This window comes from Rhinichthys klamathensis, unplaced genomic scaffold (genome assembly GCF_029890125.1).
Source record: "Rhinichthys klamathensis goyatoka isolate OS25496 unplaced genomic scaffold, OSU_Roscu_1.1 h1tg000228l_1, whole genome shotgun sequence".
In the NCBI taxonomy this organism is placed as follows: Eukaryota; Metazoa; Chordata; class Actinopteri; order Cypriniformes; family Leuciscidae; genus Rhinichthys; species Rhinichthys klamathensis.
The window spans coordinates 2355004-2370689 of NW_026606752.1; the positions used below are offsets into that span (position 1 = coordinate 2355004).

A 15686-nucleotide genomic window follows, 5' to 3' on the forward strand; every position below is an offset into this window, starting at 1 on the left:
AGCACGCAGCGCGTCGAGTCCGCTTTGAAAAGTTCAAAGCACAACGGAGATACATATTGATGGACAGTGTATTATACAGTATCTATCTATGCAATCGTTTATTGAACCTTTTCTTTTAACAGTTTTAAATTTCAGTTACTGTGCGCGTGAGGAACAATTATAGTGCTCTGACTCTAGTGTTGTGATCAAACCGACAGCGTCCGACACCCAGTAGAGAGTAACACGATTGAGTTACAGCAATAAAGTCCAGCAAGATAAAGTTGTTTTATGCGAAAACATAGACCTTTATCTTACAGATCAAGTATAATAGTATTAACATTGAATCATCTTGAAGATAGTTTCATCATTGACTGTAACCGAACGCGACGCGCTGTTTGAATGCTGAATGGAGAATGACTGACAGCCGCGAGAGGGAAAAGTTTACGTGATCTTGAATTTAATGACTTAAATATTAATTTATATCTCTCATAATGGCTTCAGAACACTTATAATAGAGTGCACGAAAACGTTATGGTACTTTAGAATGTTTTTGTGCCTTTTGTGGGGCTTAACAATAACACATAATAGTATACCCACAATATCGGATTTGGATCGGCCTCGTCTGATCGATACCCGATCCCGCAAAAATGGCAGTATCGGAGCCGATACCGATCCTGAGTATCGGATCGGGACATCCCTAGTTGCAAACCCCAGAAAATTTGATCGACAGTTAAAGGAATAGTTCACCAAAATATATTTCACTGACTTTCATATTGTGGAACAAAACAGACGTTTTGTTTTGAAGAATGTTTTGGTTTTTTTCATATTATGAACCCGTTATTGACTAATGTAACCCAAAAATGACAAAGGTTGTTTGAAATTGATCTACACGAGCTGAACGGAACGGGGGTTTTTTTTTAAAACCTTTTTTGTGTTCCGTAGAAGATAAACATCATACAGGTTTGCAATGATATGAGATTGATCCGATAATCTAAAAGGTTGTGGGTTCAAACCTCAAAAAAGAAACGATCACTATTGTGCCCATGATTAAAACAATTAAAGGAATAGTTCACTCAAAAATCATTTACTCGCCTTCATATTGTTCAAACAGATTTACAACTTCCTTCTGTGGAACAATAAAGAATTTTGTTTTAGATGGTTTTGTCAATGGGGTCCTAAACTTTCAAATGGCAAAAATAACATAAAAGTAGTTGGAAATTAATCTACACAAGCTGAATGGGAAGATTTTTCAACCTTTTTTGGTGTTCCGCTGAAGATAAACATCATACAGGTTTGCAATGATATGAGGTTGAGTAGACAATTTTATTTTGAGGTGAACTTTTCCAATAACGTAAAAGGTTGTGGGTTCACACCTCAAATGATTAAAACAATTAAAGGAATAGTTCACCCAAAAATAATTTACTCGCCTTCATATTGTTCAAACACATTTACAACTTCCTTCTGTGGAACAAAAAATTATATATTTTTTAAATAGTTTTGACCATATTAGGTAAGTCAATGGGGTCCAAAACTTTCAAACTGCAAAAAGTACATAAAGGTAAGGAGAAATTAATCTATATGAACTGAATGGTAAAAAAAATGTAAATATTTGTATGTGTTCCACACAGAAAGAAATTCACACAGGCGGGAAAACGACATGACGGTGAGTAAATCATGGCCTTTTCCTTTAACCTTACTTCAAGGGGACTGAACCTGAAAGTGGCTTTGCATTAAAGTGACGTAAATGAACAAATTCGCAGCAGAATTCAACTTAAAAGTAGGAAAGTTTTCCCTATGGCAGGTGAGGACAACGGTATCTGGATGCTTGTGTTGTTTGTCTCCTTTGAGTCCTGGAGTTGAGCCCACACAGGACAGTCTGTGTATAATGTCATTAGCTAGAGTGCTTCCTGCTGACCTAAAGATGATCTCTGGTGTCAGAGCCTGGCCAAGGTCATCTGACATTTTTAACAAGATTTCATTCTCCCCAGCGCTTAATCTGATGTCAGTTTGAAGCTCCAAGGTGTCTGGCCCCAGTTGCAGTAAAAGCTGGGCACGTCAGAGATAAATGCGGCCACTCAAAGATTTGTTGCCTGTCGCTTGAAAAGCATAATCACGCCCAGCTATTAATCTCCGCATAGAGTTCATGTTTAATGAATGCAGTTAAATTCTCATTTACATGCATTCTCTATGAAAATCCTCTGAATCACCTTGTAGCCTGTGATTTTATGTACTCTGCCTGGCAAAGCAGCAAAGACAGCCGGTCCATCCTTACAGGAATTGTTGTCTGGAGAGTCCCAAATGTTCCTGGGACAGTATTCCTAGTCGCCCCCACTTCAACGGTCTTAAACGTATTAATACCAATCAAAGTGATCGGAGAGAAACTCATAATGCGGTACGTACCACAACGTTACAGAGTGAGCACTGCTTCTTCCGCTCATAAGGGGTGAGTTTGGGAGCGTAGTCCGTGTTGGCGTGTCTTCCGCTGCTCAGCTCGGCGGCCTTCTCCTTCCTCTGCTCGATCTGCTCCATGTGTCTCCGGCTGCTCTCGTCATGCTGAAAACACGTTCCACATGCTAGCAGTATTGTCCAAGGTACAAGGTTTTCGGAAAAGGGGATAAACACTGAAAATGGTGTCAAGGTGATGATACACAGGGCAACTTTTTGAGCAATGTTGCTGGGCAATGTTGCCGTCAACGGGCAACCAGATGAGACACAAAGCACACAACCAATCTAAATTATCCAGATAGAAATGTATTGCCCATTTTCAATGGGAAAGTGCCCAAGCAACAATCGCTCAGCAAGATTGCCCAGCAACATTGCTCAAAAAGTTGCCCTGTGTATCATCACCTTCAGAAATGGGATTCTGATCAATTACCTTCATCTGGATTTTCTTCTGTAGTTCCTCCATGGCCTCCTGCTGAGCAGCACTGAGAGCAGCCAAACGCTCCTCACGGTCCCTGCAGTGTGTATATTAAATGAGACCTATTATGCAATTTTTTAAATATATTTTCAACTTTCTTTATTGTGCAATGTTGCGGTTTAAGCATGTAAAAGGTCTGCAAAGTTACAAAGTCACCCCAAAGGGAGTTCTCTATATCAGTGATTGTAGTCTTGAGTTTTCATCCAGGAACAAACATGTTACAATATTCCGCTTTAAAAAAATTCCCACCCAAGGCATATGCAAAATAAAGGGGCGAGGCCTGGTGAGTTGTGTTAGTTGTGTGTTGAAACTCGCTGTTATGGTACGGGCACGCTCAAAGTGGTTGACCAATCACAACACACTGATCCAGGCGACCAATCAGAGCACACACGCTTTTTCAGAAGGAGGGGCTTCATTGAGACGGGAACTAAACTGAGCGTTACTGACAGACTGGGAAGAGAGGAGCTGCAACAATGTAAAATTTGGGGAAAATAAATTTTTTTTGAACATTTAAAGGGATACTTCAGGATTTAGCATTAAGCTTTGTATTAGTAGAAAACCTGTAGTATTTTCGAATTACCGTGCTTTCCACCCTCATATCCCCCTGAGACGAGAGATTTATGTATTTTTTGTCTGGAAAAAATCCTCCGATGACGCAAAAATCGTCATTTTGCGTCATCGGAGGATTTTTTGGCCAGAGGCTAAAGACTACAGCCAGTAGAAGGAGCTGTCCCGCATGTTCTCGACCCGCCCATAGAGGCTGGGATCTCACTCACAGAATGTACACATAGTGTCAGCCATCTTTTTTTGGAAGCTAAGCTAGCAGGCTCTCGTTCTGTGGAGAAAGCTGAGTAGTAGGGGTTAGCATCCTCTTTTTCCCGGACATGTCCGGCCGTCGATGTCCGGGATTCAGCTTTTGCTTTTGATTCAGCTTTTGCAGTCGCCATTCGTTGTTTACATGCACAGCTTTTGCTTCAATCTAACTGAATTCATTCCGATTGGTGAATCTGAATGTAGTGTTTACATGAGCGCTAAACAAGTGATCGGTTGATGTGCGTTTTAACATTGCTAAGAAAATTCCCGCTCCTCCGTGAGAGATACGAGAGCGGTGCGTCTCACAGGTGTCGCTCATCGGTAATCACGCCACCGGCCTCGCGCCGTTCTCCCGCGGCCCTCACTCGTCCTGCTCGCCACAGTAAACATTATGAATGGCGACTGTAGAACGCAAAAGCCGAATCCCGGACATTTTGGGCGATCTTGAAACACATTTTCGGGCAGACTCATCATGGAGACTCACTAGTAGCCTAGACTTGTTGTTTAACTACTGCGCTCCGTTACCGGTAGGCGTGGCCTCCTAGGGCAGAGAAGCAAGTGCATTCTGGGAGTTGTTGTCTTTGATCCAAATAAGCCAAAAATACATTTTCTGGCTTTTCTCAGTCTAGAAAGCTCCAAATTAAATAATTTCACATTTCTTCTACATAAATGACCCATTTTAAATACACATTCATCTTTCCAGAGGTGAAGTATCCCTTTAAGAATGAAAACCTATTCTTGTAGACCCTAAATACAAAATCAAAAAAGCGCATAATACGGCCTCTTTAAAAAGCTAAAGAAAAATTTAAAATGACATGACATCAAAACCATATAGATCTCAAAGCATTCAATGTATGCAGAGTTTTTGTGACCTTCAAACTTAATTATTATAATTATTAAAATTGTTTATGTTTTATTCAGTTACATTTCCTCTTATAGTTTATATGGTGATTCTAATGCAAGAACCAACATACACTAACGTTCAAAAGTAAGGGTACGATTTTTTAAATGTTTTTTAAAGATGTCACTTATGCTTACTGAAGCTGCATTTATTTGAAAACAATACAGTAAACGGTTATATTATTTCTATTTAAAATAACCATTTTCTATTTGAATGCATTTTAAAATGTAATTTATTATTTTAATCAAAGCTGAATTTTCAGCATCATTCCTCCAGTCTTCAGTGTCACATGATCCTTCAGAAATTAGTCTATAATTCTGATTTGATACTCAAGAAACATTTACTATTATTATTAAAAATGTTGAAAACAGCTGCTTAATATTTTTGCGAAAACTAAGAGATATGTTTAAAGATTCTTTGATGAATAGAAAGTTTTTAAAAAAACAGCATTTGTTTGAAACAGAAATCTTTAACCAGCCCTAAACTCAAAGCCTATTCCTTTGGGTCTTTAGCATTGGCCTTGTGTTTTTCTGAATCAGTATTTTGGTGTGTTTGGCAGGACATGATGCTGACCTGGCTCGCTCTCGCGCTGCGTCTTCCCTCGCCCTCTCTTTCTCCTGCCTCTGCTGCTCGATTCTAGCCTCTTGTTCCCGTCTCTTCATCCGAAGCTCCTCCACTCGTGCCTGTCGCTCCGCCTCCAATACCCGCTTACGCTCCTGAAAAAGAGCACACAGTTACACATTTAAAGCACGAAACGAATAAGGGGAACACAGAGACTAGTTCTATACCTGAACGGCTTCATCCCTGGCTTGTTTTTCTTCCTGCCTCCGCTGGCGTTCCTCCTGCAGCTCATTGAGCCGTTGCTCGTATTCGTTTAGTTTAGCCAGGACATCGTGCCTCTTGTTCTGGGCTTCCAGAGTGTTGATGAACGCGATCTCATTCACCTACACAAATCACCAACATAACACAAAATATTCTTAGCACAGAGATTTCCTATTGAATTACATGTCAACTTTTTCGGTCAAAAATGACCGAAGAGCACCAGAGGTTATACATTTTTTTTTTCTTCATCGGAATGGTATGAAACTTGGTAAAGGTTTTGGCACTTGCTATGTGAATTTTTTTCACGGTCAAAAATTATGAATGGGAGACGAATTTCATCAAGTAAAAACTTTTGGTACTGCGGCCAAACAAAATCTTACTGAAAGCTTTTAGAGTAAAACATGTTTTTAAAAATATAGATTTCATTTAAAAATTGAAAATAGTTTTTAAACTAAATAACATTATTCATAACGATAAACATAACATTCTGTAACTTTTTTTAAGTTTAAGTTTGAACATTTGTGTCGTCTTTAAAAAAAGAAATCAAACTCAAGTCTGTGCCCTAAAGCATTCAAGATTTATGATAAGTTTAAGTTGGAAATTTAATTTTCAGGTCTATGCTCAAAAAGTGAATAAATGGATTATAAATACAGCGTAAATATAATTTACTACCATAAAATCCCCTAAAAGTAATTTTTTTTAATAAAAAACATCATCGAACTAAAATATAGTACATTAATTTAATAAAAAAATAAATAAAAAAAAACGGTCATTTTTGACCGACACGGGAAGAGCACCAGAGGGTTACATTTTCTGAAGAAAATCTCCAAGTTTGCGCATTCGGAATAGTGATATCACTACGGTTTCACACTTGAAAAAAGAAAGAAATGTCAGTTTCAGCCTCTTAGGAACTTCTGACCTTGGCCTCTTCTTCCTGTGCTTTCTTCACGATGGCCTGCAGTTGAAGCTCTCGTTTGAATTCAGCATGAAGCAGTTTCTCCTCCATCATCTTTCTCCTCTGATCCAACAGCTCCTCTTTCCACTTCCTCACCTCCTTCTCCTGAGACGCACGAAAAGATCAAATCCCGCCAAAGTGATGTAGAAGTCAAAGGAGTGTGAATGACACATGTTAGTGGTCCACTTCAAGTGCAGATATATAAACATGCGATATTGTCTCAGATCTCACTCCTCATACAAGAATGGAGCAGAACAAAAACAAACATATTCTTACCAACATCAGTTTTATGAGTCTCACCAGGACTGACTCACCCTGAACGACTAAAATGGCTGTTAAGTGATTCTTTCAACATCTATGCGAATATGATTTCCCCCTGTGGCCGAGGCAGGCTAGCAGAGGCTAAATGAGCTGTGTCTACAGGTGTTAAAGGGAAAAACATACTCTTTCCATGAGTTTCTGCAGCTTGTGGGTCTTCTCTTCTCTCAGTTTGGCCCGGAGCTGCTGGGCTTTAAGTTGCTTCTCCTCGTGCTTCTTCTTCGACTCTGCAATGGTTCTGACAACAAACAGCGAAACCCATTTTGATGTTGCCAATCCATTTTCACATGATATTCAGATTAATTAACCACAACTAATATAACCCAAATATCCATTTACTAAACAATGCCCTCAAATGAATATAAATAAATGATGTATTCAAAAGACATTACACTAGTTGGATGATGAAAGCATTACAATTGACATTACAAAAAGGTGACAAAAGATTTAAATTGAATGACGGGTGTGTAAATGGGCATGATCGATTTTTTAAAATATAATAGATAATAGAATTGACTAATTAAATTGAGAGCCATAAGAATAACATTACATTTGTGATTGAGCACAATGCTATCAGCATCACAAAATATTGCAAAGTGTTGGATCACAATTGAATAGAAGCCTGTTTAGACACAAAAAAGTGAAAAAGTCTAAAAATTCTGACTTTATTTCTAGCAAGTTTTGAGTTTACACATCAAATCAGATTTTTCCCCTTTGCGATTGTGAATTTATGTCCCAGTTCTGAATGACAAAAGTGCTCGAACCGGCTCCAGGGGTCTTTCATTTTTGAGTGAACTATCCCCTTAAATTTGTAATGTAATGGATTACATTACTAACAACATTTTTTGTCATGTACTTTGAAATCAGAAACTGACTACAATTTGTAGTTGTAATCTATCCAGCATTGATCTAATGAGAGTTAGCTGACATGAAGCTGCAAAATTACTTATAGTCAATAACACATTAAAAGAAAGTGTCAGCAGATATTTGCAAATTTACTTGTAGTTAGCAGAATGTCTAAAGTGGACCATCTAAATAAAGTGTTACCTTATATCTGTAACAAATGGGACTGTGTGACTTAGTTACCGTTTGCGTGAAGGAGAGGACAGCTTCTCATGCATGTGAATGCCATGGCCCGGTGGGCGGGCTGGCTCCTCCTCCACTATGTCACCCCAGGAGGTGCTCTGACGCCAGGGCTCTCGAGCTGTCAGAAAAAAGCAAAGTGATGCAATAACACATTTACAAGAAGTGTTAGACTGATATATCATACCTGTCATTTTGAGGTTATCAGCATCCAGTTTCGCAAGAAAAGCAGTTTATGTAATTTGATTGAATTACATGACGTCCAGAGGAAAAATGCTTGTCAACAGTAAAACATTTTTTTAAAAAGATGACAGAAGTAGTAATTCAATTGTTATTTTATGTAAAAAAAAATAATAAAGACATGCAATTAGGAATGTTTTTCAGAAGTAACAACAAAATGTTTCATATTACTTTTCCAACACTTAACTACTTTTGAGAAAATATTGTGGAAAATAAATGTTCAGCAATTTTGCCCATTTCATTTTCTTGCTTTAAAGAAAGTTAACTTATAGACTTACTGTACAACTTAACTTAATGCTAATTACATAATTACCGTCATAATCAGCTAGCATCTCGCTCCAGTCTAAGTTCAAGCCACAACTTCCACTCCCGATACTTGCCTTTAAGAGAGCAAAATAACAAAAAATGATAAATCCAGAAAACACTAAACAAGCTAAGAAAATGTATATCATTGTAATTACATTACTCATATAAACTACTAGGGTTGTTGACTTACAGAGAAGTCGCTTTCGTTGTCCGTCTCCAGTTCGTTGTTCTCCGCTTGGATCTCCCTGGTCAGCTGTTCCTCCTCAGCGATGGCACTCGCGATTGCCTCTTCGTTAGCCTTTTCCAGGCGCTCGGCCAGCTCTTCCTTCTTAGCCAAAACTTCAGCCATTGATTGAGGCTGACAACAGGCACAACAAACTCGCACTGAGCCATTGAAGTCACCACCACAAACAGAGGCACGAAATGTGCGGTACAGCGCCAGGTTAGCCACCACATCAGGCTTTTGGGTACATGCCCAGGCAGCACAACTTCAATTAAGACACGGTGCAATCAATTTAACACTTTATCTGAAATTAGGCTAGACTTGAATTTCTGTATTTCAAACATTTAATGCAATCAAATTTTTAAATGTTTGGTGGAAGCCTGCATACCACAAAACTTTACAAAATACAAAAGACCAAATGAAATGATAATACAGGCACACGCCATAAACACAATCAATCGCAAAAACCACACACGGGGAAGCATAATGAAATCATGCAGCATACAGCCACAAAGACGAGGAGATGGGATAGTATTCTTATTCGGTATGAGAGGCCATGTTACTATAGTCACGACTAAAAGATGTTTTTAGCGATTCACTGCACTCTCCACACATGTAGTTCACTTGACAAAATGTGTTAATTTGGAATGATTTGTAAACACTTGTGTCACACAGATCAAGGGTTTTAAGTAAGATGACATTAGGGATGCTCCGATATGAATATTTTGGCCGGTACTGATGACCGATATATTAGCCGATAAATCTAAATCCAAATTTTTATTTAATTTTTGAGAGCCTGTCGAAAGAAATAATCCATCCATTATCTATCGACTTTAATATATCGGACAAATTTTCTTATCGGGACGATAATGATAACATTAAACGAACGTAACAAACGTATATCGGTCGATACCGATATGGTGGCCGATATATCGTGAATCCCTAGATAACATAATATAATTGTGTGTGGGGTGTATATAATAATAATAATTATATATTGGTTTTGATTTGATCAATTTAAAGCAATGGTTCTTAACCTGGGGGCCGCAGGATGACTTGAAAGTATTTTAATTAATTAATTATTATTAATATAATAAAACTCTAATCTAAATTAAAATGCTGAAAAGACATAAAATTAAGATTTTTTTTGTCAAAATGCTTATGAGAACCACTGTAAACAACATTTACAATACATTCATGTGTTCTTAACTGTCATGTGACCAATGATCATAATAATGGCATTGCAGCGGTCACATGAATGCCTTTTGTGTCACAAAAGAAGATATTTTAAAGAACACTGGGGTCTAAACAACAGTATTTTGTGCGGACAAAATATCTTCTTTTGAGTTCTATAAAATACAGTTTAAAACGACATGAAGGTTATGACTATTTTCATTTTTAGGTGAACTATTCCTTTAAGATGACCAAATACCCTGTAAAGCCCACATTAGGTGGCTCTAGTGTTTTGGAACACAGTTACCTGTAGGCAGAGGGGTTTATGCTGATTTTAGGGTGGTAACAAAAGAGGGGTTTGTTGAGGGGCAATTTTTTGCAATACATTCCTTCCATGGGTGCACCTGTGAGTCTTCATGACTCGTGATGACTGGTAAATTGCCAAAATATTTTGGAAAAAGTATCCTACCCACTGCCATCAGAGGGCACAACACTTGACCCCCATTTTCAGAACCTGACGAGTGAAAAGTGTGCAGAGTGCCAATTTCAGAAGGACCGTGGGAGAAGATGGAGACGCCCGGAGCTGCGCTGAGGTCAGTGTCAGACGTCATGCTAACAAGCATAATAAGAGGTGGATTTCTCTCAACAGTCCGCCTGCTGGTCTTAGATCTGGAGTCTAAACAGAGCAGGGCTTATCTGACCCACCCAGAGAGGTGGTGTCTGGACCTCGGAAGCAATGATTCCGGATTCCGACACGACTGAGATTGTGCTCCTGTCTGAGCATTTAAACCTCATCCATCTCCATTGTTTCAGACTGGGTTTTGTACAGAGGCCAACACCCGTTGAGAAATGGAAGCCGCTAGCTCAATAGAAAATGCTGTGGGTATAGCCTTAATTAACCCCTTGGAGGTTTCTCTTAGAAAGGGTGAGACAGGAGACAAGCGGAACGCCACAACAGGAGTTGCCATATAATTTTTACAGCCATGTCGTGTAAAAAAAAAAAAAAAAAAAAAAACTAGGTGCCATTTGGCATACATCTGTGGGTCAAATAGCAAAACCAATCAATGGTCTTGAACTTGAAGAAAAGTTCAAGCAAAACATTTTGCAGCTGGTTGGTTGCTGGACAGAAATGTGATTTTTGTACCTGGATTTCGATCTGGTATCTGTAAATTTAGATACCCCTTTTCCACAGACAATTAGGTTATTCCTCTTGAACTAAGAACTAATAATATACTGTAATTGGTCAAAGGAGAAGGGGGCCAAATCTCAACTAGCCATGCTAGGGGAAAGCACCATTTTGGTGGAAAAGGGGCCTGTTTGGTGGCATATTTGATATATGTAGCAAAATTTTGGGAGGTCAAGGCTCAAAGGGAGGTCAAGGTCAATGAGAGCCCATGGGTTCAAAATCAGTCAAGTCGTTTGAATGGTGCAGGGGACACTTGATAAGCCCAAAATAAAAACTTGAGCAACTGTGGCAACTCTCTGAAAACACTGGGCCCTCCTGTTCTCTACTCACGGTGGATACTTGCTCACCCCCGTCATCACGCACACACATATACGCCCTACTTGCTGAGAGAAAGGAGGAGGGAGGGGGTAACCCTGCCTAGCCTGGAGGTTTCTGGGATTGATTTTGTTTAGGCGGCAGTCCTGACCCTGGCCTGTGTCTCTCAGCACTCACAGTAGAAAGTTCTGTGGGGTCCAGCATGCTCTCCAGTGTCATCACTGCCAGGGGAATGTAGACCTCTGCCTCCGCTTTTGCCGATGGTGCCGCGACCTTCCACACCGACCCCTCCGTCCCCTTCTCTTCTTTGGCTTGCCCAGTACTCAGCTCCTCCAGTTGGGAAAGGGATACAGGAGGAGGGCCTGGGTCGGAAGCCAAATCTGGGCACTGGGCCTGCGAAGGCAGAGAAGTAGGGGGTGGCACGGGGTCGGAAATGGGGGGTGGCGTTTCCTCAGGGGGGGCGCTGAGACTCTGCCCTGGCTCTTCAATACTTTCTGCTGGGGGCTGCGCAATGTACACACAGATGAATACACAAATATGAACACATGCATGTCAAGGCACTCTTTGCCGCATCTGTATGACAGACCATTTGGCAGATAAAACAAACAACTAAAGAAACACAGCATGCTAAATAATTACACAACATCATGCATTTCACAACAAACATGTAGCATACCAAGAACCATACAATCAAATACCACAAGCATGCAAACAAGTCATTTTGAGTAACTACAGTCTCAACTTCATGCTCTGTTTTAAAGCCCTAGCGAGCTTCCCTAGAGGAAGAATTTCAAGACAAGGCTTTTGATGTGAATGCTGTTCCAAAAGTTAGGCAACTTAATTTTCCTGCTCTCTATTAAATTTTGGCCACATTCTAAGACAGCATCAAATGTTTCCTCTTTGGAGAAGACAATCTAACAATGCATTGTGACCAGCTTAGTGAAAAAAATAATAATCAAGATGTGGGATAAAAGATTAATTTAATACTGAACAATGTGCTATTTTATGCCAATTAGAGTACTGTGGCGTTAGCATAGCAACATGCTAACAACAAACTCCACTGAAATCAATTATGGGTCGAGGCTCTTGTGCGCTTCACATAAGGAGGACTACTTTTAAGGGTTTTTGCCTACATAGAACGTTCCAAATCAGTTACTAATGATGTTCTAATTCAGTGAGGGTGCTGCCTTAGAAGGAAGTAGATAACGTTGCAGCTCACTAGGTTTTGCAGCAGAGCCATTGGCTTCGGCATATTCCCCAAATGCAATCTAGGACACTGTATTGTCAATATTTAATAGACCTCATTATATCTGATAAACATGTACAAAATCGATGCTCCTACACTTGATACTGCTCTGTCTGGACAGTGTATCTATGAACACACTGTGACCAAACAAAAACATTCTGATGTTACAGAGCCTTCATTTCTATCCCTGGGCCCTGAATAATTAATGAAGGGAGGCTGGTTGACGTCAGTACCTCGATGACGGAGGTCTTTTCCATCTCTTGGCTCTGCTCTTGGGATATGGGTTGCTCTTGCTCCTTCACCTCCTGAGATTTTTCCTGGGGTGAGGGCTGGATGTGCTGGTTCTCCTTGTCGCTGTCGTCTTTGGGGCTTACATGGGCCAGAACGGGGCTTACCTTGGCCCTTGGCCTCATAGAACGCCCCCGCTGGACGGTCTCCCAGCCCTCTGCATCTTTCTTTGCTAAGGATGAACATACATGTATACATAAACACACAAATAATACAGAAATATTTGGTTTTGAAAATAAATGACTGTAAATAGAGAAGATCAGTTCACCTGGTTTTTCAACAGGGATGTTGTCACTTTGGCTGGGGACAGGAAGGGACTGGGAAGACTTGACCCGATCGGCCCAGCTTGGTCCAGTGTGGGACAAACGTGCCACAGCCAAAGTGGGAGGGGGGCCCCTGTAAACATACACACAAACCATATAAAACCAGGGGTCTCAGACCTGGTGGACACTAGCATCATGCCTGCAGCGTGCCACACACTCTGCATCATTGCATCGGGCATCCTCAAACATTGGGAACTAAAATGGAAACTTCAGACTGAGGGCCCTCCGTCTTGATCAATATCCATTTCCTGGGGCATCCAATTACAGTGTAATACAGACATGGATGCCCGTGCTTCAGCAGTCTTTAACCACACTTAGATCCACACCCCCCACAGTCTCAGGCGCAGGCCTGAGGAGAACCCAGCAAAAATTGCATTAAACAAAACGCTTAGGCCGTTGCGGATCGATTCCCCTTCTCCTCCCAGCCTCTGCCAGACGGGCGTAGTCTTTCCGGTCTCGTGGTGAGGCCAAGATATGTATCATATCTGCCATTGATTTCTCCATCTGAACATTCAGTGGCATTTTAATCAGATTATCAATTGTCTTCCTTCACACCATCAGCTAAAAATGCAGGGAGCCCAATTTCTTGATCCTCTAGTAAGAGTTGGGAGTCACCACAGTTTGCCAACAGAGACGATGGTGTCAATTACGTTGCGAGCAGGGATAATGGTTTTAGGCCAGATTCAAGCAGATACACCATGTTTGAAATTGCAAGTAAACCTTGGGAACACAGGTTCAAAATGTTTTCATTGAAACAAGTCATAATTATTGCGCTCATATTCTACTGCGCTCCGTCTATTTGACGCGCATGCAATCGTTCAGCGAAGTCTGTGAAGTTTAACAAGGGGCTTGTTAGGGCTGGGCGATATGGCCTAAAAAAAAAATCCCCGATTTTTTCACAAAAAATCCGATTTACGATTTAAATCGATTTTTTTTCTCTCCCTACTTAAAATCAATCTGCAGATGACAAAGAAATTGTTCAAAACAAGTTTTAACTTTATTTTGTTTTGATATTCCCTTCTGTGATATTATCTGGATTAAAGTGTAATCAGAAACAACAAGCCAAAAAGACAAGAGGGCAGGCCCAGTCTTTGTAAATAGTGTAGCCTAAATGTAACATAACATAAAATGGGTGGATTTGGGGGGATGTGTAAAAAAAAAAAAAAACTTGCATCACAATAAGTTTATTGTGATTGTCAAATTATTTGGTAACTAAACATAATTGTATCAAGTTTATTAACTATAAACACAATGTTTACATGGTACAAAAAGACGGGTATGCTACTGTTTTTATTATTGCTTAACACAAATTTCAATTCTTGTGATTTTGATTCTGATATTGATTCAATATCAATTCCTTTGGATAAATATTAGGTACAGTAGATACGTTAATGTGTTATGTTAATTGTTCTCCAAAAATAAATCACCTAATGCTGTAATTATACAGAGAGCCCTGTCAGCTATTATTATTAAAGGTTAAAACTAACTCAAATTAAACAATGCGTTTTTTATAATAACAAACAACGTTATAATATTTTAATGATATAGGTAAAATATAATAAATGTGTAATATAGTTATCATATTTAGCAAAATACTCCTCTCTATAGCAATTATTTTAAGTCCAACTAACATGCGTGCTATGGGTCATTAAAAGGCACCCTGAGGTAAATGTAACGTTACGTGACATATGTTGTTCTCCAGCTGTTTTATGGACATCTTTCCGCGGTTGAAAAACACTGATCGATCGATTTTATTAGCTACATTTGGGTAAGTTAGTACTTAGTAAAGAGTAACAGATGATCGGTTCATTTGCCGCTTGAACTGAGATCTGTCAGCGATCTTTCACGTCACATTTACAAGCGCCAAAATTGTCTGTGTTTATTGTTTGAATTTCGTATTAAAATTGACCGAATCTGAGAGCTGAGAATCTGTTTCATATCAATAGTAACCTGCTCTGTCTAGTCTGTCGGTGTCAGTGTCCTCTTGATCTTTTCTGCGCGATGTTTCTCTGCGTTAGAAAATGGATGTGTGCGTGAGAGCGTGTAAAAAGTGACAATTGCGTCTCTCACAGTGAACTCGTGAGAGTTGGCTGCCCTGCAGATTCAGTTTGTAAATGTTTTCGGCGGGTGTGCTTCTGCTGCCGCGGTCTTGTTCATTTGCCATGTTGTTTGTGTATCTCTATCATGGCAAGCGCTGAGCCCGGTCGGAACTACGGGAGCCCAGATTGGCGCGTCGGCGGTTGTTAAAGAGAAAACCGATTTTCATTCAAAAAAATCGGCGTAAACTCGCGTAAACTACACATTCGAGTTAATCGATAAAATCGATTTATCGCCCAGCCCTAGGGCTTGTTGTCAGAATATGCAAAAATGGAAATATCGAGGGACTTTCTAAAATTTACAGATAAGGATATTACCCTAAAATGTAAGTTATGCACTGAGAAAAACACGTGTCAGAGGCATTAAACAGCAAAGCACGACACGGTAATCGCTTGAAGTGCTTAAAAATATGACGCATTTTCTTGTTTCTGACAACTTGGCTCATGTACCTTTTCCGCAGAAGCTCACTCTGCGTCCTCCGCTATTTTCCATATGCGT

General features: G+C 39.9%; 1 protein-coding gene across 5 annotated transcripts in view; it reads right to left on the reverse strand.

The window, feature by feature from the left end:
* The window catches only part of scaper (S-phase cyclin A-associated protein in the ER), a 109225-nt gene that overhangs the window by 73229 nt on the left and 20310 nt on the right, over positions 1–15686 (reverse strand). For 2 of the 5 annotated variants that reach the window (XM_056264976.1, XM_056264977.1), the window contains exons 7-18: positions 13037–13164; positions 12714–12940; positions 11412–11738; positions 8528–8695; positions 8345–8411; positions 7795–7912; positions 6835–6946; positions 6355–6495; positions 5402–5557; positions 5187–5329; positions 2855–2936; positions 2380–2532 (exon numbers count right to left, since the gene is read on the reverse strand). In XM_056264976.1, the coding sequence (XP_056120951.1) occupies positions 2380–2532; positions 2855–2936; positions 5187–5329; positions 5402–5557; positions 6355–6495; positions 6835–6946; positions 7795–7912; positions 8345–8411; positions 8528–8695; positions 11412–11738; positions 12714–12940; positions 13037–13164 (1822 nt within the window). The remainder of the gene's footprint in view (positions 1–2379; positions 2533–2854; positions 2937–5186; positions 5330–5401; positions 5558–6354; positions 6496–6834; positions 6947–7794; positions 7913–8344; positions 8412–8527; positions 8696–11411; positions 11739–12713; positions 12941–13036; positions 13165–15686) is intronic. The other 3 variants (XM_056264979.1, XM_056264980.1, XM_056264978.1) reach the window with 2 other exon arrangements.